Below are 23,455 nucleotides of genomic sequence, written 5' to 3'. Positions count from 1 at the left end.
AAAATCTTGGTTTTGGAGCATCAAATAATTTTTTGTAAATTCATAGAAGATACAAGATCCTAATGCTAAAACTGTTTAATTAGCCTTAGTTACCTCTTAATGATAGAAAAAAGGAGTCCCTGAAATTCCACAAGTTGTTTTCAAAAATAAAAAGCATATACTGGAAAATGTAGAGTATATAATTTTTCCCATAGAAAACTGGAAAAATACAGAATGATGTGAACGTTTTTATTTCCAAACGTTAAGAATTGAAGATTGGGCAGACATTAGGGATGAAAGCATGAAGGAAACACAGGAGAGGTCAGCTTCAGTTAAACTGCCCTTGGCCTTTGGTAGGTAGGGATGTGGATGGTGGTGGAGTTGGCAGTTCACGATGTGGACCCAGGAGGCCTGATGTGTTTCTTGTGAAGAATCACAGAGTTGAAGGCACCACTACCTGGCTTCCTGGGTGGAGCCTGCATCACTGCGAATTTTCTGGGAAAATAGTGCTTTGGGAAGGGTTTTAAATCTGTAATCACCAAAGGCTTAGTGAAATCCCTGTGCAAGGAGACCTGAGGTCATGAAGCTCATATCTTGTCAACCCAACACAGCCAAGCAGAGCATCTGAAACTCATTCTGCCCCTAGAGACTGCTGGTTGGGTCTGGAGATGTCACAAGCACTGACATGATGAGCAGAAGACTCAGCAAGGTCTACACCAGCAGGGGGAGCAGTGGGGATGGAGACGAGTGTCCATGATTCAGACATGTATTCGCGATGCTCTGTGTAGCCGTGGGGATTAGGGGAGCACGCTGAATCTGTGGGAGTTTTATATCCTTCTAGACCAGCACCTCCATCCCTTCCTGCTGACTCAGACCTCAACACGTGTCCCAGGGGAAGCACGGGCCATGTATAGAGGCTGCCCTGTGCAACTCCCAAGGCTTAGCTGGATTCTCCTTTCCCAGGAGAGCTGATCTGCCTGTGCCAAGTCAGAGCTTGTTTCCACAGGCAAACTTGGTGGCTATGGCAGAAGGACAAAAAGTCAGGTGAGCATCAGCTCAACAATGAAAGATTCCTTTTACTGTGGAATTTTAGAACGTTCATTCCTTATTCCTTCCACTACTTTCTAAAGTCATTTAATTCTAACTTTGGTATTTTATTATTCTAAGTGGTTTGTACCTTTTGCAATGGTTGTTTTGGCCTTTCCACTTCTATCTACATTGCTGTACCTGGGAATGAATATTCCTTTCATTTTTTTTTTAAACACAAATAAAGTTTTAGAAGTGAGTATGTTGGTACTATTTGGTCAAAAAAAGTAAAACATTTTTAAACAATAAATTAATGTATTATTTTCACCGTACCTCGTCAGTACTTGGACATAAACCTGATTCCCACATTCTAGTAATAGTGATATAAAAAAGTGTGCTTTCCATAGAGTCAGTTTAAAATAGTGCTCTATGAATATTTGTGAATTAGTAATGAGCCCATGATTTACATGCTATGGCATGGTATGACTAAAGTAAAACAATGTTGCAATCAACAGGATAAAGTAATCCAGATTTAGATTAAAGAAATATGTTACATTAGAGATAATTTTCTATTTAAGATAATGTATTCCATGACAAGCATAATTAAATCTGTAGTTTTAATCAGGCAGACCACATAGACAGTACGAATTTGGTTTACAGCAAGTGGTGTATAAGACAAAATTAATAACAAGTCTCCAGAGTATATTTTCACACATACCAACAAGTAAGGACACACATACAATCAACATTTTATTCATTTCTTCATCACAGGCACCAGTTTGGAGCCTGGAGATGCTGCACGTTCTCCTGTGAGCAGAACACTCACCAGTACCCTGCACAGCCTGAGGGCCTCAAACACAGCCTCCCTAGGAGGCTCAGCCCCTCAGTGCAGCACCAGCAACTGCAGCGCCCAGAGATGGAGTGCACAGCAGGTGGGCTCAGGTGAAGATGGCTGGAGAGCCGTTGAAGAGGCCATGAGTCCTCACTTAGAGGAATGGGCTCCACTTCTGTGCGAACAGGGCCAGAGTCCCCAGGAAGGCTCCCAGAGCCTCTTCCTTCCTCCCAACTTAGGGTGTTCAGGCCCCACAGACTCCCCAGGGAGTGGCTGCCATGTCCTCTCTGGAGCTTCAGGGACCTCGTTCATGTCACTGGGAGGGGATCTTAGTGGGTCGTGACCTCACCTGCTGCCTCTGATGACCTTCGGGGCACTTTTTCCTCCCTTTGCCAAATGACCTCATTCTCACCAACCCTCTGAGGATCGAAAGTTGTCTGCACTGCATGATTTTTGCCTGTGAGCAAGTCAAAGCTCACAGGGGTCTCACACATGCATAGCCTGTATTAATATTACACACAATTCCTATTTTCACTTTTCCTATCTTGCAATTTTCTCTGCACACTTACTCACCCTGCCCATCCACTTTCTCCTGTGAAGCTGCTAATGTGGGTTTTTATTTCCAGGCTGATGTGACTTCTTTGCTGCAATACTAGACATGTGCTCATCACATGCACACATTTTTAAGAATAAAATATTTTGAGCATTATTTGCTCTTCTTGTACTCACATGTCAGGGTGGCAGCTCAGGGGATTGGTTTGAAAATTTATTTGCTAAAATGCATGAATATTTCTAGAAATTCAGGGTTATAAATTCAATGTCTTCTTGCATCCCACAAATTTTGATATGTGTTTTCTTTCACTTAAAATTGCTTTGAAATGTCCATCTCTTGGTTTCATCTTTGTCCCAGGCTTTATTTAGTAGTATGTTACATAGTTTAAAAATATTGAGAGTTTTTTCTGATAGCTTTCTGTCATTGATTCCTAATAAATTTCCCTTGGCTTCTGAAACTTTATTTTGTATGATTGAAATCCATTTAATTTCTTTGAAATAGCTTGTGGCCCAAAGCATGATCTCTCTTAGCTAATGTTTTAAAATGACTATAGGGTCTGCTGTAGTTGTGGAGTGTTCTGTCAGTGTCAATTCTACCCACATGGTTGATAGCTTTGGCAAGTCATCCGTGTCTGCATTGGCCCAAGAGGCAGTGCCGCCTACAGTGCAGGCTGGACCTGCTGCACAGCCCTTTTCTGCCCTGGGTCTCCACTAAAGCCTGGGAAGACTTCCATGTCACCTAAATGGTGACATGATCAGTATTCCATGGTGTAGAATCTATTGCCTCCAGATTCCAAAAAGGCCACTGTGAGCTTCCTTCATTTTTTTTAAATAAAGACACTCATGAAACAGAATGGAATGGAATACATATACCTATCAGCAGGAACTCTGGTTCTCTCCAAGTTTATGGAGCACATATTACAGTTACCTTATTGATTTGGGTAAACCATTTAATGCCATTTGATGGCAGCTGTAGAGCTGAGTACCCAGAAATACAAGCTGCAGTGCAATACCAGCTGGGAGAAGTCAGCCTCCCAACCATAACCAGAGTATGACCAGGCAGTCACAAAGAGTTCTCAGGGAATTTTCTTTTAATTTTCCTTGTGTCGGGGCAGTTTCTGACCTGGCTTTCTAATGAGGAAGGGGTAAAAGTTGGCACTGTGATGTCCTGACTTCTACTGCACCAACTCTTACCCAGTCCTTCTGTCAATAACTCAGTAGGCTACACAAGTCAAATTCTCGATAGGTATATTAACCCTGTTCCAAGTTCTGGCCTAAAGTTTTTATTTCTTTTATGGATTTGCCTATTCCATTAAACATTTTAATATCTTGAATATGGTTGTGCAAATCATGCCTCTCAGTCTCTCTGCAAATATTAATATTGGGGCAAATTTAATAACAGTTTTCTCATGATGTCATATTTTCTTACCAGTCCTGAATAAGCTGAACTATATGTAATGACAAATATTATAAGCTAGTTTGAGCTCAAGACAAATTACTTTTACTGAAATTTAATACCTTAGCATCAACCTGGAAACAAAAGATATTGCTCAAGTTTAAGGGTCTCTTCAGGAGTATCATAAACTTGCACACATTTGCTACAGTATTCCACAGGATCAATAGGTTTTTATTGATCCTGTGCTAAATATTTTTATTTTAATTTTAATGTGCTAAATATAGATACTTTTAGTGCAATCAGATTTTCTGGGATAAGCAGATAACAGAGATTCTCATATTAGGCTTTAAATTCTACCTAGGGCTGCTAGGATTTCACAATACAAAAAGTCATTTTCTAGGTTGACGATGTTCTTATTTTCTAGGGTAAGAATATTAAATATGAGTAAGAGCTGGTAAAGTAAGTTTCTAAGACATGGTCATATCTACAGTCCTTTGTTACACTTTGTAATTTCATGCCCTGACTGCTTCTAGGAGGTTAAAATTTATTTTATTTTTATTTTATTACTGATCTTGCATTCTTTTCTTGCTAGGATATATTTTAGAAAAACAAATTTCTGGAAGTACTGAAATTTGAGCACAGTTGATGCTTCATAGAGCGTGTGAACTTTGGGTGATCATTGACTGCTGGCCAAGAAAGGACCAGTAAAAGTGAAATTTACTACCGTGACATGAAGCTGCTGCTTCCATAAGGCAGAGTCACCATTTCCAGGTGCCCATGTAGAGGCTGTGCAATTATTATTATTATTATTGTTGTTGTTGTTGTTGTTGTTATAACAAGGAATGAGCACCAGGTAATTTGTTCAGCCCCTGCCTCTTTCTTGTTCTGAACTTTAGATTTTTATGAACAGGAGTTGACAGGAAGAGGCTAAAAGAGAATTTCAGTTGATTTTATAAATTAAGTGATTTAATTTTGTCCCTGATTTTTCCTGAAGGACTTAACATTTCTGCATTCAAAATTCATATGAATATTTTGCTGATCTTAAAATTAATATAAAATTAGGAGTTATAAGTGTCAGAATTCTCAAATTTTATTTCTAATTTTTCTGTAGGTGAACCATGTTCTCTAAATTAAAAAGTAAGAAACAAATTTCTTTGTCTTCTTGGTATATTCATACAAATTTTCACATCACAGGCAGTTTCCACTGCAGTTTAAAAGGCTCAAATTCCCGATTCAGTCCCCAGAATCTTCTTGGGGTCTCCACCCTCCACCTCTCAATTAAACCAAGCTTTAATATAAGGTCAAAAAGACAACTTTCATGTTCAAATGGTGGAAAAAAATTAATAACCTTCCAGGCAAGTTGTGGTTTTATAGAGACCTACTTTTGAGGAGTGGTTTTATGGAGACCCTATAAAGGTGAGAATTTCGAGGGAACTTATAAGACGCAGAAGGCTCGGGGAGGCAGTGGAACTATTGTTTCACCTTTTGTATTGACGTTTGGTGAGGTGGGCTCTGCAGAAAGATTAACACGCAGGAAGGAAAACTCCAGCACCGAATCTCACGGCTCAGTCTGCTGTTTCATAGGACTTTTTTCCATTTTTTTTTTAAGAAAAAGTAAAGACAAATAATTCAAACATTTGGAAACAGATTCAGATCTGGCAGGTTTAGAACAGGGTCTGAAGACTCAGAAACATGTTACATGTGGCCTTACACGTCAAATATGTAAACAACTCTGTTTTCCCCAGTTTTGGGAGAGAGAAATTCTCAGAAGCACAAGATGTAGACATACAAGAAGCCTTCATTCCCTGAGCTCTCTGTGTACCAGAATATTTATCCATGAATCTATGCCCCAGTGGGTGACAATTTTCAGTTAGTGAGATAATGCAGACAGCTTCAATCTCAGGTGTCTGGAGCCAGGAATCCAGTCACAGGACCTGCAGCGTCACAGAGGGAAGCTCCTTTGTGGGTGACTTGGTCTTATTTTCGTCTCCATTCACGGCAAGCTCTGCCTCCCGGGTTCAAGCCATTCTCCTTCCTCAGCCTCCTGAGTAGCTGGGACTACAGGCGCCTGCCACCACACCCGGCTAATTTTTTGTATTTTTAGTAGAGATGGGGTTTCACTGTGTTAGCCAGGATGGTCTCGATCTCCTGACCTCATCATCCGCCCACCTCTTACACAGGGGCAACTCTCACTTTTAGTCAGGAAAAACCTCCACTGAGGTCCAGGTGGAGAACAGGCCTCTGTATGTCTCAGTCTCCTCCAGAACAGTGAGAGTTTGCCTGTTTGGACAAGTACAGTCTGCAGAACAAAGTTTACAGAATGTGTGACAGTGTTGTAGAAATGAGCTAAAGATGGCCAGGGCAAACTGCCCCTATGTGGTGTGTTTCTAAACTGCAGGCTATTGCTAAATGCCCTGTGCCAAACTCAAGTTTTCCAATCCAATCATTTCAAAAACAGCCCAAAGAAGATTTTTTTGTTTTTTTGAGACGGAGTCTTGCTCTGTTGCCCAGGCTAGAGTGCAGTGGCGCGATCTTTGCTCACTGCAACCTCCGCCTCCAGGGTTCAAGAGATTATCCTGCCTCAGCCTCCTGAGTAGCTGGGACTACAGGCACGTGCCACCACGCCTGGCTAATTTTTTGTATTTTTAGTAGACATGGGGTTTCACCATGTTGGCCAGGAAGGTGTCAATCTCCTGACCTCGTGATCTGCCCACTTGGCCTCCCAAAGTGCTGGGATTACAGGCATGAGCCACTGTGCCCAGCCCCAAAGAAGATTTTTAGCCATTCAGAGAATGCTTGCTTTTCATATCATGGGAAACCTCACCCACATCTGTTAGCAGTAGGTAAGATAAGCCCCAGGTGATGAAAATTGCAAACCACTCCTGCCATCTGGATATCTCGGACCCAGATTAAGCTGTTGTCTTGCTACCCCTAGACACAGAAAGCCTTTCTCCAATTTTCCTTTACCTTAGGAGTTCCCTTGTTCTCCACCTTTTCTGAGTAGCAGCCCTGAAATCTTTGATTCTAGACAGTCTCCTGCTGTGAGGGACTCCTTTGGGCAAATCTGTCAAAGCTTCACCCAATAACAGTCATGTGTGCTACTGCCACCCTATGGACGTCTCTTTCTCTTTGATCAGAAGCTCAGTTTCTCAAACTCTAAAAACAGGTCCACACTATCCGCCCTACAAACACTGACTCCAGCATAATGGACACAGTTCCGCTTCTGAGGCTGTCTTCTTAAGTCATACAAATAATACACTTGCCTTCAATTTTATGGACTCCAAACTAACAGCAGCTGTGAAGTAAGACGCACTAAACCCCACCTGTATGAGTCCTTCCTCATTCAAGTGATTATGGTCCAGATTAGAGAAATACAGAGGCCTGCTCCACACCTGGATCAAATGAACTGTTCATCTACTTTTTTATCTGTGTCCACTGTGGAGCAACCAGCTTTGTCTGCTGTTGCAAATCGTCTGCATACTCTATTAACATTCAAGAGAGAGATTCCTGTTTAGAATTAAGAATATTATTCTCTAAGTTTAATAGTATAGGGCAATTACAATGCCTTTAGTATAGGGTCATTTTACGGCCTTTTTATGAATGAAAAATTTTTACAAAGTATTACATTTTCAGATATGTAATGACAAGAGATTATGGGATAAAACAACCAATCCCAATGGTAAACTTTTTAAAGCTTTGTCATTAATTTTCAAAGGAAACAGTAGTACTCTCTGAAATTCAGCACCTTAAAGAATACTTTGTAAAACTAAGATTTTGATGAACTGACTAATAGTAAAATCAAGCCTGACAGATTTATTACTGTTATTCGTTTTCCCACAAAGCAAGTTTCTATATAGGATAGTGGGTGGAATTGATTATTCATTTAACACCTTTTCAGGCCAATCCGTTTATACCAGTGATAACATGTACCTTAATATTCTCTTTTAGATTGTGTGTTTCTTTTTTTGTGTTTACTTTTATTTCTCTTTTCAGCATCTGTTTCTGACTCTTTTAACTATGATGATGAATTAGAAGTTTGACATTTTCAAGGCTAAGAACCATATTTGACCTGATCAGCATCACAAGAAAAAAGAAGTCAATGCCAGGCACAGTGGCTCACTCCTGTAATCCCAGCACTTCGGGAGGCCAAGACAGGCAGATTGCTTGAGGTCAGGAGTTTGAGACCAGCCTTGCCAACATGTGGAAACCTCATCTCTACTAAAAATACAAAAATTAGTTGGGCATGGTGGAGAGTGCCTGTAGTCCCATCTACTCCAAAGGCATGAGAACTGCTTGAACCTGGGAGGCAGAGATTGCGGTGAGCGGAGATTGCACCACTATACTCCAGCCTCAGTGACAAAGTGACATTCTGTCAAAAAAAAAACAGTCGAATACATAAGATTTACAAAAAGTAATGAAAGAAAAGAATAAATAAAAGTTTAAATGGTGAAATATGATACATTTATTCTAATCCTACTTCCACACTATGATTTGATATTCTCAATTTAGATTACTGCCATGAAGTTCAACATTTTAAGATCAATATCATTTTTACTCAAATTTTTTTCACCAACTTTGTTAAAACATCTTATGCCAGTGCATTTACCCAGAAGATAATCAGGACAAGCTTTGTGTGGAATAATAATATCTAGAGCTCTGTTTTGTTTTTCTTGGTGTGTGTTCTTTACCAAGTGAATCAGACTTTGTATTAAATCACTGAAGATTACATAGCACTAGAAACTATTGTTTTAATTGCTCCCAGGATTTTTTTTTTTTTTCAGGACAGTGGCAGTCCCTGTGAAGTGATTTGATGTATGCGCTATTATTCAGGAGCAGCTAAATTCAATATTAAGCACATCACTGACAAATGAAGACTACTCAAGCTGTTTTCCTATTGTAACGATGAGTTGTGTGGTAGATTCATATCCCTGACCTGTGATCATCTTTCAATAAAACCTAGGAAAATGTCATCCATAGTACTGCTGACCCTGAGACTTAAAACCGTGGATTCAGTTATTGCTCTTCCTACATAGAAAATCTCCTTTTGAACTGTGGTCTCATGGCTGTGGCTGTGCAACATACAGGCCAGGGAGAGACATGGGTTCACGCTCAGAGTTGACAAGAATTTGGAAGCCCTGACATCCTATAAAATGTTACTTGCCCAAGATCGAAACTTTCAAATTCAGGTCCTTCTTCCTACTCTACTGATGAATTAGATTTTATTAGTTTCCTCCAAGGGACACTTCATATCACATTGCTCACAGAGAAGACATATCTACCCCCTTCACCTCCCACCCAGTGGCTCTTTCCACACCACTGCACCCACGAGGGGATTTGCATATTGTCCCCTAGGGAGGACCTTCCCTTGTGAGTCTGAGATAAAAGCTCAGCTCTAACCTTGACTTGACTGATCAGGACTCTTCAGTTCTTCTCACGATGAGGCTCCCTGCTCAGCTCCTGGGGTTGCTAATGCTCTGGATCCCTGGTAAGGATGGAAGGAGATGAGGGAAGAGGAGGGGGTGGGAGGGTGAGCTCTGGCGGCCCCACTGATTCCCATGTTTATTCTAACCATGTGTTAAAGGAATATGGCCTATGCTCCAGGGAGAGGAATTCATATTTTGCCCTGACAATGGTTAGAAACCTCCTAAAAGCAGTGCTCTGAATAATATCTTGAGAAATGAAAGAGCTCTTGTGCCTATTTAGTAAAGGGTTCATTTAAAAAGTTTGTTTTTATGATATGAATACAAATTTGTAAAAATAAAAAATTAGCCATTAATCAATATCATAAGGCAAATCTCAAAAGTTGCTCATTACGCTTTCACATAACCTTGCACTTCTCTCTCATAATTTCAGGATCCAGTGGGGATATTGTGATGACCCAGACTCCACTCTCCCTGTCCATCACCCCTGGAGAGCCAGCCTCCATCTCCTGCAGGTCTAGTCAGAGCCTCCGGCATAGTAATGGATACACCTATTTGGATTTGGTACCTGCAGAAGCCAGGCCAGTCTCCACAGCTCCTGATCTATTTGGGTTCTAATCGGGCCTCCGGGGTCCCAGACAGGTTCAGTGGCAGTGGGTCAGGCACTGATTTCACACTGAAAATCAGCAGGGTGGAGGCTGAGGATGTTGGGGTTTATTACTGCATGCAAGGTATACAGCTTCCTCCCACGGTGGTACAGACCAATACAGAAACCTCTCTGCTGGGGTGTCCCAGCTGCTCACTTGCACTGCTTGTCTGGGGAGTAGCTCAGCAGGGACTATGAGTCTGCAGAAGAGGAGGCTGTTGGAGAACTCAGGGGCAGGGTTTGCTGTTGAGGACTCTGGCCCATGAGAGTCTCAGCAGCACCTCAGTCCCACATGGTCAAAGCTTTATCAGTTGCCAGGCTCATCCTCACCCTGCCTGTCTTGCCCACATTCGCCAAGTACATTCAGTCAGCATAACAGCCAGAACATAGATGCAGCTTAGTGACAACACAAGTGGAATACATGTGACAAATGACCAGCTTGGGGTTTATTTTACACCAATTAATACTTGGTGACAATACTTGGAATTATTGGGAAATTGGTATTTTCCCACTTTCCTTACTTTCTATTTCACTTTACTACTCACACTAAACTGCACTTTCCAGTGTCATGTTGGAGAATGTGTTCTATACAAGCTGTCCTCAGGGGCAGTATGGATAAGAACAATCAGAAAAAAATGTTTGATTTCTGACTATTCTTAGACTTTGTAAATCCATGGCAGATATAAGATCTTAATGCCAAAAGATTTTGATTTGCCTCAATTACATTTTTCCCAGTGAAGAGGGAGTTCTTGCAACTCCAAAAGTGAGCTTCAGAAATAAGCAGCACTGGCCAGGTACAGTGGCTCACGCCTGTCATCCCAGCAATTTGGGAGGCCGAGGTGGGTGGATCACTTGAGGTCAGGAGTTCGAGACCAGCCTGACCAACATGGTGAAACCCGGTCTCTACTGAAAATACAAAATTAGCCAGGGCGTGGTGGCACACACCTGTAATCCCAGCTAGTTGGGAGGCTGATGCAGGAAAATCACTTAAACCTGGGAGGCGGAGGTTGCAGTGAGCTGAGATAGTGCCACTGCACTCCAGCCTGGGCCACAAGGAGAAACTCTGTCAAAAAAAAAAAAAAAAAAAGCAGCATAAATGAAAGATGAAAAACACAGAGTTTACTAAATATGCCATGGGAAAAATGCAGAATTATATGAGGGTTTTTTCTTTTCCTCAACCAAATTCTAATTGTAAAAGTATTTATTCTAAGTACTATTTTAGGGATGATTAATTTAGTACTATGTCATCATAATAAAAGGTTTCAAATGTTACAAAAATGTATTATATACTTATGATATCGTCATTACCAGAAAATGTATCTGGATCATCTGTTTTAGTTGTAAAAACATAGAAAATTTATTCTTTCAGTAGATTCCATGTAAAATAGTGTTCTAGTGTTAGAATATTCTATCAAGCTCAATGATGAGTTATGTCAGTTACATATTACCATATTGTGTGATAGACACAAAATGATTGAAGCAACAGAACAAGAAGCTCCTGCTTCAGATTTAAGGTTTAAAGTATATTTGAGATGATTTTCTACTCTAAGATAATGGATTTCATGGCAAGTGCAACTAAAATTCCAAAGTACCATTTCCGTTGGGTTTAGTAGATATTGCAATATTTATATAGAAATCAAGCAGACTGAGACTGTGAAAATAAGAAACATAAGACACTTAATACACTGTTTAAAATGCTAATTAATGCATCATGGAGCTTAAAAGTTATTACGGAATGCAGGGAGGGAAGACAAGCATAAGTAGCAAGGGCAGGAACTAAGCAATGTCATCACCATCTTTGGCCATCAAGTGATTGACAGCACCTAGTGACCTAAGATTCTGCTTTGATGTGAGACAGGGGGAAAGGCCCAAACCACTCAAGGTGGTTGGACACCTTTAAAAACCAAACAAACATACAGCCTACATGGTGCTGATACCTCAAGGGGCGATACTCTCAAGTCAAAATGGTGAAAAATAAATGATTCCAAATACTGAAAGGGATACAAAGAGAATCAGAGCATAATCAAATGTATTACAGAGAAGCTTCAAAATATGGTAGACTGAATGTGACAAGGTTTCTCTGTCTGTACCATGGCAGTGCAGAGGCAGGCAGGTGGCCTTGGTGGTGTGGGTGGCTCTGCTCCATGAGGTCACTCAGGTGGGCAGGAGGCACGACCACCGTCGGCACACAGCCTTCCTCCTTCCTCACAGTCTCTGCCCCCATGCCCATTCCTCAGCAGCGTGAGGTGGAGCAAAGTGAAGGGAAAGCTGTTTTCTTCTAAAGGCCAAAGAAAACTCCAGTTTTCCACCAGAGATAAATGTTCTTTTGTGCAAAGCACAGATTTGTGAAATTTTTCACCAAGGGAATCTTATGAAAAACTCACACTTTTGTTGTTTTTAATCCGAAAATGTATTTACAAGATTCCTGGAAATAATTTTTTTGAATATGTGATTATATTGTGGCAGGCGATCTAAAGTTGTCATTCACCATTGAGAATTACTGCTAAAAAGTCATTTGATAAAAAAAAGACTCATCTGTGACAGACAGTCCTCCTTTGGAAGGACTCTGTCTTTTTATCCCTTTATACCCATTTTAAGCCCTTCAATGGCCTTTGGGTTTTTCTTAAACAATCAATGTATTAAATGTAATTCATTATTTATGTTTAATAATTAATTTTCACTAACACAAAGTCAAAAATCCTGAACGTTGCTATGTCAAAGACCGGCCTCTAGATGGCAAACAAACCCCACAATAAACCAAAGAGATTGCCATGATCTAAAAATATTACTTGCATTGTAAGGGTGATGATGTCTGATTATCAACATGGAGCCCCTAAGGCTGAAATGGGGTCTCATGTGTGACCTGGAGCACCCAGGAGGAGCTTCCAGTGTGCTGTGTTGTGGGGAAACCCCTCTTTGCCCTGTGCTCCGAGAATGCAAGCCTGGCCCTATTCCCCTTATGCAGCTATAGGAGATGATTGAGGTAATTGAGGCTAAATGAGGCCAAAAGGATGGGACCATGATCCAATAGAATTAATGTCCTTATAAGAATAGAAACCAGGGCTCTCTCCTTTTCTCTTTCTCTCTCTCCTCCCTCTTGCCCCTAACTCAACTTTCTACCCATGGTGGTTATCTCCAAACCAGGAAGAAGGTCCTTACCAGAAAGTGAACCCAGTTAGACTTTGATCTTGAAATTTCCAGCCACCAGAAATGTAAAAATTAATTTCTGCAGTTTAAGCTGTCCAGCCATATCCATTTTGGTGTGGGAGTCCCAGTGGACTACTACACCATCCTTGCCAGTTCCAAGCAGAATTGGCCTCCGGAGGCTCCCCATGGACGTGGGCACCCAGCTTTGTTCCTGTTCCTCCTGCTGTTCTGATTCTCTAGTGAGGAAGGAAGATGCAGGCTTCATCCTATTTGTTTGCATTTTCTACTAGAATGTCTCCTTGAAGATGAAGTGGTTAGCCTGTTTTGCTTTCTGATCAGAACTTCTTCAAACTGAATGAACTACTTGCTTGGTATTAATACTTGGGGATGTTCATGTTTGTTCCCGACATAGATGTCAGTGGGTATGTCATGTGCACTCTGTCTCTTACCCCTTTTCCTATGTCCCCAGAGAGAAGGCCACTGTCATCTGTAGGGCCGGCCAGAGTGTTAAGAGCGTTCTACTTTAGCTTGGCTCCTGCAGAAAATAGACCCAGCTCTGAGCTCCTGTTGGCGCCCGGTTCCCTGTGGATGCAACACCTGCCCGGGTCAGGGTTCAACTGCCTGGATAGATATCACCCTGGTCACCAGCAGCCAAGCTGATCAAGGAACCCCCTTGTGAACAGGGTTCCAGCAGCCGTGTGAGTCGTGAAAGCTGGGCGGATAGATCCCACATGGCTCTAGTCAGAGGGGAGGCTGCCAACAGGCTGTGGAGGGCTTTCATCCTGTGACCACACAGCCACGGAGCCTCATGTGCTGCTCTGTCTGACAGGAGCCCCCATGGGAAGGACCTGCCCACAGGAAGCTCCGGGCACCAAATGTTCCTCCAACGTGGCCTACCTCCACTGCCTGTCTCCCTGGCACCTGCTGCTCTGTGTTCCTCAGACCCCCCTCTGGTCACTCAAAGTTCTCAGCAATGAGCAGGTCAGTGCTCAGCCCTGTAGGGACATGGAGGTAGAGCCTGAGTTTCCTCACTCTCGGGCTCTGCAGTGGGGAAGGAGCCATGGAGGGTGCATCCATTGCTGGTTTTAAATGCTCCTGCTCAATTTATCAAAATTTAAAGTCATGCATTATAACAACAAAGTTATATTTATTTCTGTATAAATAGATATTATATTGATTTATAATATAGATGCAAAATTTAAGAAGATACTTACTTTCAGAAAAAAAAAGTGAATAAAATGTCACACATCAGGATTGATATGCCCACCAAGGTTTTGACTTGTCTTGGTGCCTGATTGAATTAGGATCTAATAGAAGGAGGCAGAGAAGAAGGTTAGAAATGGACTATTATTCCTTAGGTTCTCTTAAGGGGGTGGAGGCCAAATAATTCAGGGGTTGTCAGAAAATACCCCAGGGCTCTTTCTCAGTTGTCTGGTAACAAACTGGCTAAAGTTTGGTGCTGCTTTTCCCTGGAAAGAGGTGCTATGATTTTCCATAGCTTCCAGGTTGCCAGGTGCTGAACACCTGGCATATCCAGGCACTCCTCAAAAAGCCGGTTCCTAAGCTCAGAGTGCTTGGGGCCTGCGCATAATATTCCTTCCCTGTGCTGATGGATAGCTCTAGCCTAGGAGAAGCCAGGGGAGAAGGCGAGGTTGGTGTGGGGCTAGAGAAGTGAACATTTCTCTCTGCTTATTGTTTGGTATTTTTAGTATATTTTCCATTCAATGTGTTATATATATAGTATGTGCACAATTATGTTTATTTTATGTAAATATCCTTTGAAATATGTCATTATGCTCATTGTTTTTCTACTGAGATGTATGAGTTAAAATCTTTCAGTGTTGATGAGGGTGAAACTTGTCTATTACTTCTCATTGCTGCCTGATGATCCAGTCAAGATGTCAACTACATTTAACCTATGTTCTTGATAATAGATACCCAGGTTGTCTCTAACTCCTCATCTTTAGAAATAATGATACAAAAGGTTTGTGGATATCTCCTTAGTTGGCTTCTAAGAGGTGGGTGCATTTTGGATTGTGGGGGTTATTTGGAAAATTACATGGAGCAAAACTGATGGTTCATAAGGAAATATTTAGTTGACTTGAGCAGTGCCAGAATTTTCTTTGGAAGGCTTACATTGACAGATGTTAAAGCTAGAAATTTTTATATCAAATTATATCTCTCTTACTCTCAGAAAGAGACAGCTTTAATAACAAAATTGCACAAAGATCAAAAGGTTAGCATCCTGCCTTAGAAATCTTTAATCTCCTTCTTCAGGTGAATGAAGCTTTCATGCAGAGCAAAACAAATTATCTCACATTTAACAATGGAAGAATATGTGACATATTTAAAGGCACCTTCAGCTGCAAGAGCCTCGGCAGGGCAGAACAACAGCAGAAAGGAGGACGCAGTGGGCTCTGAGCCACATCTTGCCAGAGGAAAGCCTCAATGAAAGCTCATCCTGATTCTTTCTGCCAGTGTGCAGATGCCTAACAAATACAGGTAGCAGAACAGCCAGAAAATTCAGGCTGCTTTGTAGCAAAACAAGTTGGATTCACATGCACGCATTTAACCAAAATTGGATTGATTTCACTCACGTAATTGTCAGTGTGGAGCCTAGAGACAGTGCACAGACTCCTGTGAGCAGGACACTCACCGGGGCCCTGCACAGTGTGAAGGCCCCAAACACAAACCTTCCAAAAAGGCTCAGCCTCTCAATGTGGCAGGAGCAGCTGTGGTGCCCAGAGGATGCATCCACACCAAACTCAGATGGAGGTGGCTGGAGAGCCTTTGAGTTAGGGAGGCCATGAGGCTTCAGTTGGAGGCACGGGCTCTTCTTCTGTGGGAATGGGGGCCAGAGCTTTTATCGATTTTGAATAAGGCTATTTTAAGATCCCAAGGAAGAAGAAAAGACCAAACTAAATAACTTCTGTTGATTTCCAAAATTAACAACAGTGTTCTTTCAACCATTTAATTCTATACCAAGTTACTACAAATCCAAAATTCAGAACATGAAAGAACCAAGGGCTGAATGAGTTATTCAGTGGCCATTCTTAGTCTTAAATAATAACACAAGCTCTGCACCAGCAGGTGGAAATGGTGAATTGCCTCGAATATGGTAGCAGCACCATAGTAATAAACTTCACTTTTGGAATCAGGAATACGTGAGACTGGGTAATTTATAAAGGAAAGGTGTTCAATTGGCTCGCAGTTCTGCAGGCTGTGCACACATGGTGTGGGCATCTGCTTGGATTCTGGGGAGGCCTGAGGGAGGTTTTACTTATGACAGAAGGTGAAGCAGGAGCAGGCATATCCCATGGCTTAAGTGGGAACAAGGCAGGTGGGCAGTGGCGTGAGGTACCAAACATATTTAAACAACCAGATCTCACAAAGTACTCATCATCATGACAGCACTAAACCATGAGGGATGCACCCCCATGACCCCCAAACCTCCCACCAGGCCCCATCTTCAGCATTGGGAATTATATTTCAACATGAGATTTGAGTGGGATAAATATTCAAACCATGTCAACATCTGTCTTGGCTTTTCTTGGCCGAGAGAGAATAATCCAAAGTTTAAGTTCTCCTTGAAGGGCAATTGGCCTCACCTTTTGGTACTTTTAGAAATGTACATGTTAGCTCTTCTAAAATTACCCTTATGCCAACCAAAAAACGAAATATTAGTAGTAAATGGCAATTAAATAGAATAGAATAAAATAAATAATTTTGTTTTCCCTGGAACAGTCATCTGATGAAATCACAAAGTTTACAAATAGCTGGAGGCTAGGATGACTTGCTGGTTACTTATTTAGGCAGATCTTACACATGTTTCCTATTCTTGGTTTTGAAACTAGTGAACTCCAAAACTCAAAGATTATTTGATTCTTGCATAGGATGGAATGTAGCAGCCCTGGAAAAAATTTAAACCCAATTATGGGAATTTATATTAAACAGCTTACTGGGGAGCTCTGATTGCACCAAAATTATCTAAGACAAAAGAAAAAGAAGAAACCTGCTGATTAACTTGTTAAATTAAAGGAAATATTTACTGAGAATTTATATTCTTGAGTATGCTTCCAAAAAAGATCAAGCTTTTACGGCTGGCATATGGTTTTGAGATTTAGCAAAGGTAATTTGCTTGGAATAGAAATTAATTCTTAATAGTGGTCAGAATAGCAGCTCAACAGTGGAAAAACCTTATAAACACCCAGGGAAGCTGTGGTTTTCTGGCGACCTTATTTCAGGGACAGAGGTCCCTTTCTTTAAGGGTGAGAACTGAGAGGGAATCTTAGAGGGAATAAAGAATGTAAAGGACACTGAATGCTTAGGGATGCAACAAAATCACTGCCTCACTTTGTGCAGTCTGATGGGGGTGAGATGGGCCCCACAGAAAGATAAGCGTGCATGGAGGAAAAGCATCCATGGAAGCACAGGACTCCACTAGCTAATCTCATAGCTCAGTGTGTACTTTATATCATTTTTTTTCTGTTTTTTTTCTAAGAAAGAGGAAAATCAATTGAAACATTTGGAAACAGGCTCAGATTAGGCTGATCAAGAACAGGGTCTGAAGATTCAGAAAGGTCAAATATGTAAATATCCCTGTGTCTTCCAGTGTTTAGAGAGATTCTCAGATGCAGAAGATACCTACCCACAGAGCCCTCATTCCCTGTGTTCTCTGTGTACCTGGATATTTATCCATGAATCTGTGCTCGTCGGTCACAATTTTCAGTCGATGAGATAATGCAGACAACTTCAATCTCCTGTGCCCTAGAAGCCAGAAATCCAGTGCAGAGGACCTGCAGCTTCACAAAGTGAAGCTGCCTCTGTTCCCTCTGTGGGTGGCTTGGTCTCAATTCTCACCCAAGGGCAAACTTTCAACTTTAATAAAAAACAAAAAAGACTCCATTGAGGTCCAGGTGGGGAAAAGCCTGCAGTGTGTCTTTGGTCTCATCCATAGCAGTGTGGATTTTGTCTATCTGCACTAATACAGTCTTTAGAACAAAGTCTACACAATGAGCAACAATGATGTATAAATGAGCCAAAGGTGTCTTGTGTGAACTGCCCGTATGTTGTTTGTTTCTAAACTACAGGCTTATTTCTCTATGGACTGTGCCAAACCCAAACTTTACAATCCAATCATTTCAAAAACAGCCCCCAAAAGCAGATTTTTTGCCATGTAGAGAATGCTTACATTATATATCTCAGAGACACTCACCCACATCTGCTAGCAATAGGTAAATCCCACATTATGAAAACCCCAGACTAATATTTCCCTCTGGATCTCTCTGACCTAGAGATTCCCCACTGTGCTGCTGTATTTGGAAGAGCTGAGTGTTGGGAGAAGCTGAGGCAGGGCTTGCATGTCTGACATAATGTAAAAGAGTCTTGGAACATGTCCGGGGTCCAGGGTCTAAAACCCCTTGTGGCTTTTGGAACACCAAGCTCTGTGCTATCAAGCCCAGGGCATAAAATCCCTCGTGGCTTGGATAGAATCCAGGGCTCCTGGCTCTGGAATGTGTCTAGACTTGCTGGCTCCTTGCTCCTTGCTCTCCCGGGATCGATTGTATCTTGAGTTAAAAGAACCTGCTCTCTATTATCTCAAGTAGCAGAGCAAATGCTAAACCATCACAGCTGTAAATCTTGTGCTTAATGCAACACGCCCTTTTGACCCCCACATTCTCACCACCTGTTTCTTTGTTGGATTACCAATAAATAGCACTGGGCTCGCAGAGCTCGGGCCCTTCACAGCCTCCATGATCGCTATGGCCCCCTGGTTCCACTTTACTTCTCAAACTGTCTTTTCTCAATCCTTTGACTCCACCAGACTTGGTCACCCCCATGACCTGGTGTTGGGTCTGATCACCCTAACACTGCTGTGTGACAACATCTAGACACATAAGCCCCTTCTACAGCAAATTTCTTCCTCCTCCCCTGCTGAATAAGAACCTTGGCCCCTTGGCCTATAGACAGACTCCTGCTCTGAGGAGCTTCCGGCAAACCTGTCAAAGCTTCACCCAGTAAAAGTTGTGTGTGCTACTGCCACCCTGTGGACATCTCTTTTTCTTTGCCCAGGCTCCAAAGTCCTCAAATGATCTACAAACAACAGGATCACACTCTCCATCCAACCCCACAAACACTGACTTCCAAGGACACAAACACTTCCATTTCCACGATTATCTTCCCATGTCATACAAGTAATACACTTACTTCCAATTTTATGGGCTTTGATCTCACAGCATCAGGCAAAGGAGACACAATTACAGTCAGACCCACCTGTATCAGTCCTTCCTCATTCAGGTGACCATGGTTCAGATTACAGACACACAGAGGCCTGCTCCCCACCTGGATCAAGTGGAGACTGTTCTTACACCTTCTTACCTGTGTCCACTGTGGAGCGACCAGCTTCGTCCACTGTTATCAAAGCCTTGGCATAATGTGTTAATGTTTAGGAGACAGAGATTTCTATTTGGAATTAGAAATATTATTACTTAAGTATATAGATAGTATAGGGTAGTTTCAAAGCTTTTTTTGCACTAAATAATTTTTATAAGATTTTACATTTTCTGAATACGTAAGAGCAACAGGTTCTGAAGTAAATTACCAAATACGATGGCAGACCTTTTAAAGCTTTGCTGTTAATTTTCACAGGGAATAGCAATACTCTCTGAAATTCAAAAATATTAAATAATATTTTGTAAAAATAACATATTCTTGAATTGGCTTGCAAAAGAAAGCATGACAGATTTTTTATCATTTGTCATTTTCTCTCAATTCAAGCATCCATATTAGATAGTAGATAGAATTGATTCTTCATTTAACATACTTTCAGAGTAATCCTTTAAAACCAGACATAATGCATTCAATAGTGTTCTTTTTTGTTAATATGTTAGGTTTAGTTTGCATTTATTATTTCTTCTTTTCACCTACCAATATTTCTGACTCCTTTCACTAGCATGGTTAATTAGGAGTCTGACATTTTCAAGACTAAGAACCTGCATTGAATTGGTCAGCATCATGGGATAAAAAAGTTAAATACGTATATCTCCTAATGCTGTCCCTCCCCACTCCCCCCACCCCACAACAGTCCCCGGAGTGTGATGTTCCCCTTCCTGTGTCCATGAGTTCTCATTGTTCAATTCCCACCTATGAGTGAGAACATGCGGTGTTTGGTTTTTTTGTCCTTGCGATAGTTTACTGAGAATGATGGTTTCCAGTTTCATCCATGTCCCTACAAAGGACATGAACTCATCATTTTTTATGGCTGCATAGTATCCCATGGTGTATATGTGCCACATTTTCTTAATCCAGTCTAAAGTAATGCTAAATGATGAGTTAATGGGTGCAGCAAACCAACATGGCACATGGATACATGTGTAACAAACCTGTACATTGTGCACATGTACCCTAAAACCTAAAGTATAATAATAAAAAAAAGATAAAATAAAAAAAGTTAAATATACAAAACTTACAAAATTAAATAAAAGAAAATAATAAACATTTTAAAGACTGAAATATAAGACTCTTATTGTACTCCTACCTCCTCATGATAATTTGTGGTCATCAACTCAGAATATTAACATGGAGTTCATCATTTAAGATCAGTGTCATTTTTACTCAATTACTTTTTCCAATCTTGTTAAAAAGTCTTATTTTGGTGGATTTCCCAGAAGATATGCAGACCAAGCTTTCTTGTGGGGATCATACTTAGAATTGCATTTGTTTGTGTGTGTGTGTGTGTGTGTGTATGTGTGTGTGTGTTTTCCAATTAAGCATGACCTTGGGTTAAATTACCCGAGATTACATAGTACTGCAAAGTATTATGTCAGCTCTCCCCAGATGTTTTCTCTCCAGGACAGTGAGTGTCCTTGTGAAGGGATCTGATGTAGGCATGATCCTTCAGGAGCTGGTCAACTCAATTTTGAGCATATCATTGACAAACAAATAGCTGGATCATTTCCCTGTTTTCATGATCAGCTGTGTGGTAGATTGACATCTCTGAGCTGTGATCATCTTTACATGAAAGCTCAGGAAAATGTGTAATGTTGACCCTGAGACAGTAAAGCTGTGGATCCAGTTTGTGCTCTTCTTTTTTTTTTTTTTTTTTTTTTTTTGAGACGGAGTCTTGCTCTATCGCCCAGGCTGGAGTGCAGTGGCGCGATCTCAGCTCACTGCAAGCTCTGCCTCCCGGGTTCACGCCATTCTCCTGCCTCAGCCTCCCGAGTAGCTGGGACTACAGGCGCCCGCCACCATGCCCGGCTAATTTTTTGTATTTTGTTTAGTAGAGACAGGGTTTCACCGTGTTAACCAGGATGGTCTCGATCTCCTGACCTCATGATCCGCCCGCCTTGGCCTCCCAAAGTGCTGGGATTATATGTGTAAGCCACCATGCCCGGCCCGTGCTCTTCTTACATAGGGAATTTCCACTCAAACTGTGCACTCATGGCTGTGGCTGCACCACTTACATGCCCAGGGGACACTCAGGTCTCACTCGGAGTTGACAAGAAACTGGAAGTCCTGATAGGACCTCGTTCCACATGATGAGGAAGACTGTGGGAAGAGCTTTTCTTAACACCATTCAGAAAAACATAGTGCAAAGTTAGTTTTTGTTCATTCTATATCATTATCCTAGAAAAGTCTTCCCTTAATAAATCCTTCTGGTTAATCTCCCATATGTGAGATGATTGTGATGGGATATATACCAGATTGAACAATTGGTCACCAGGAATTTTATATTCACTGCCTGAGGAACAAATTGTTTCCCCCTTTCCTCTTACCTACACTGGGCTCTTGGATCTAAATGTAGAGACCCACATTATTTTCCCTATGAGGCCCTTGGACAGGGCACTGTTTTATGGGGCTCACTCACCAGGTGCCAGGGGAGGGCAGATTCCAACACTTGCTGTTAACATTCTTGAACAGTTATCTTGGAAACAGCAGATACCAGACAACTCTTGAACTGGCTCAAGACTATGTTTTATTTGTAGGCTCTCTGCTCATCAGTGCTTGTAGGAAAGGGTAACGTTTCCTTTTTTAGATTAGCTGGGAGGGAGCCAAGAAGAATGACATTCACCCATGTTCATTCTAGATGTATCTCTACATTGTTAGGGTTGTTATACTTTCCTAGAGTTGCATGTCCTACACAATGGGATCTACCCAAGATCCAAACTGTCACAGTCAGATCCTTCCTCCCATTTTATATTACACTGTTCACAGGACAGACATATCCCCTGCCTCCCTGCCCCATTGACTCTTTCCACACCACTGCATGCACCAGGGGATTTGCATATTGTCCCATAGGGAGGAACTTCCCTTGTGAGTCTGAGATAAAAGCTCAGCTCTAACCTTGCCTTGACTGATCAGGACTCTTCAGTTCACCTTCTCACAATGAGGCTCCCTGCTCAGCTCCTGGGGCTGCTAATGCTCTGGGTCCCTGGTAAGAAAAGAAGGAGATGAGGGAGGAGAATGGGGTGGGAGGGTGAGCTCTAGGGCTCCACAGCATGCCGTGATCCCACGTTTAGTCTAACCCTGCGTTAGAAGAGTATGATCTGTGCTGTAGAAAAGGGAACTTGATATTTTGCTCTGTGAATAATTAGAAGCCTCATAAAAAATATGATGTCTGGTGCTGTAATTAAGATCTTCAAAATATAAAGGTCTCTTACACTTTACAAAAATTGAATTGATTTTAGAATGTCTATTTTTATGGCATAAATCAGTATTTTTAAAAATTAAGTTTAAATAAATGACATAAGATAAATTATGAAAATTACTCATTAGGTTTGTACATAACTTTGCAATTCATTATTTCAGGATCCAGTGGAAATATTGTGCTGACTCAGTCTCCACTCTCCCTGCCAGTCACCCCTGGAGAGCCGGCCTCCATCTCCTGCAGGTCTAGTCAGAGCCTCCTGCATAGTAATGGATACAACTATTTGTATTGGTACCTGCAGAAGCCAGGGCAGTCTCCACAGCTCCTGATCTATTTGGGTTCTAATCGGGCCTCTGGGGTCCCTGACAGGTTCAGTGGCAGTGGATCAGGCACAGATTTTACACTGAAAATCAGCAGAGTGAAGGCTGAGGATGTTGGGGTTTATTACTGCATGCAAACTCTACAAACTCCTCCCACAGTGGTACAACCCCGAACAGAAACCTCCCTCCTGGGGTTGCCCAGTTGCTCACACGTGCTGCTTGTCTGGAGAGCAGCTCAGCAGGGTCTCTGAGTCTGCAGAAGAGGAGGCTGTTGGAGACCTCAGGGCAGAGGTTGCTGTTGAGGACTCTGGCTCATGATAGCCTCAGCTGTACTTCAGTCCCACATGTTAAGGCCCCATTAGGTGAAAAATAAATGATTCCAAAAACTGAGATGAAATACCAAGGAGAATCAGAGTACAATTAAGGCTGTTACAAAGAAGCCTCAAAATATGATGGACTAAATATGACATGGTTTCTGTGTCCGTTGCCTG

At 41.7% G+C, this 23,455-nt stretch overlaps 1 pseudogene and 1 gene segment (V, D, J or C); both read left to right on the top strand.

The window, feature by feature from the left end:
- The first annotated feature begins 9,221 nt into the window (after positions 1-9,221).
- On the top strand, positions 9,222-10,049 carry LOC100581810 (annotated as a pseudogene). Its single transcript, XR_004029029.1, has 2 exons — positions 9,222-9,270; positions 9,639-10,049. The product of XR_004029029.1 is annotated as an immunoglobulin kappa variable 2D-28-like (transcript).
- A 12,309-nt stretch (positions 10,050-22,358) lies between these two features.
- Positions 22,359-23,215, top strand: LOC115833664. The segment is given in 2 exon segments: positions 22,359-22,431; positions 22,806-23,215. Coding segments are annotated over 2 exon segments (459 nt in total).
- The last annotated feature ends 240 nt before the right edge of the window (positions 23,216-23,455 follow it).

Source organism: Nomascus leucogenys, unplaced genomic scaffold (genome assembly GCF_006542625.1).
Source record: "Nomascus leucogenys isolate Asia unplaced genomic scaffold, Asia_NLE_v1 Super-Scaffold_526, whole genome shotgun sequence".
NCBI classification, from domain to species: domain Eukaryota; kingdom Metazoa; phylum Chordata; class Mammalia; order Primates; family Hylobatidae; genus Nomascus; species Nomascus leucogenys.
The sequence above is the reverse complement of the archived record's forward strand: the minus strand, read 5'-3'. Positions and strand labels throughout refer to the sequence as shown.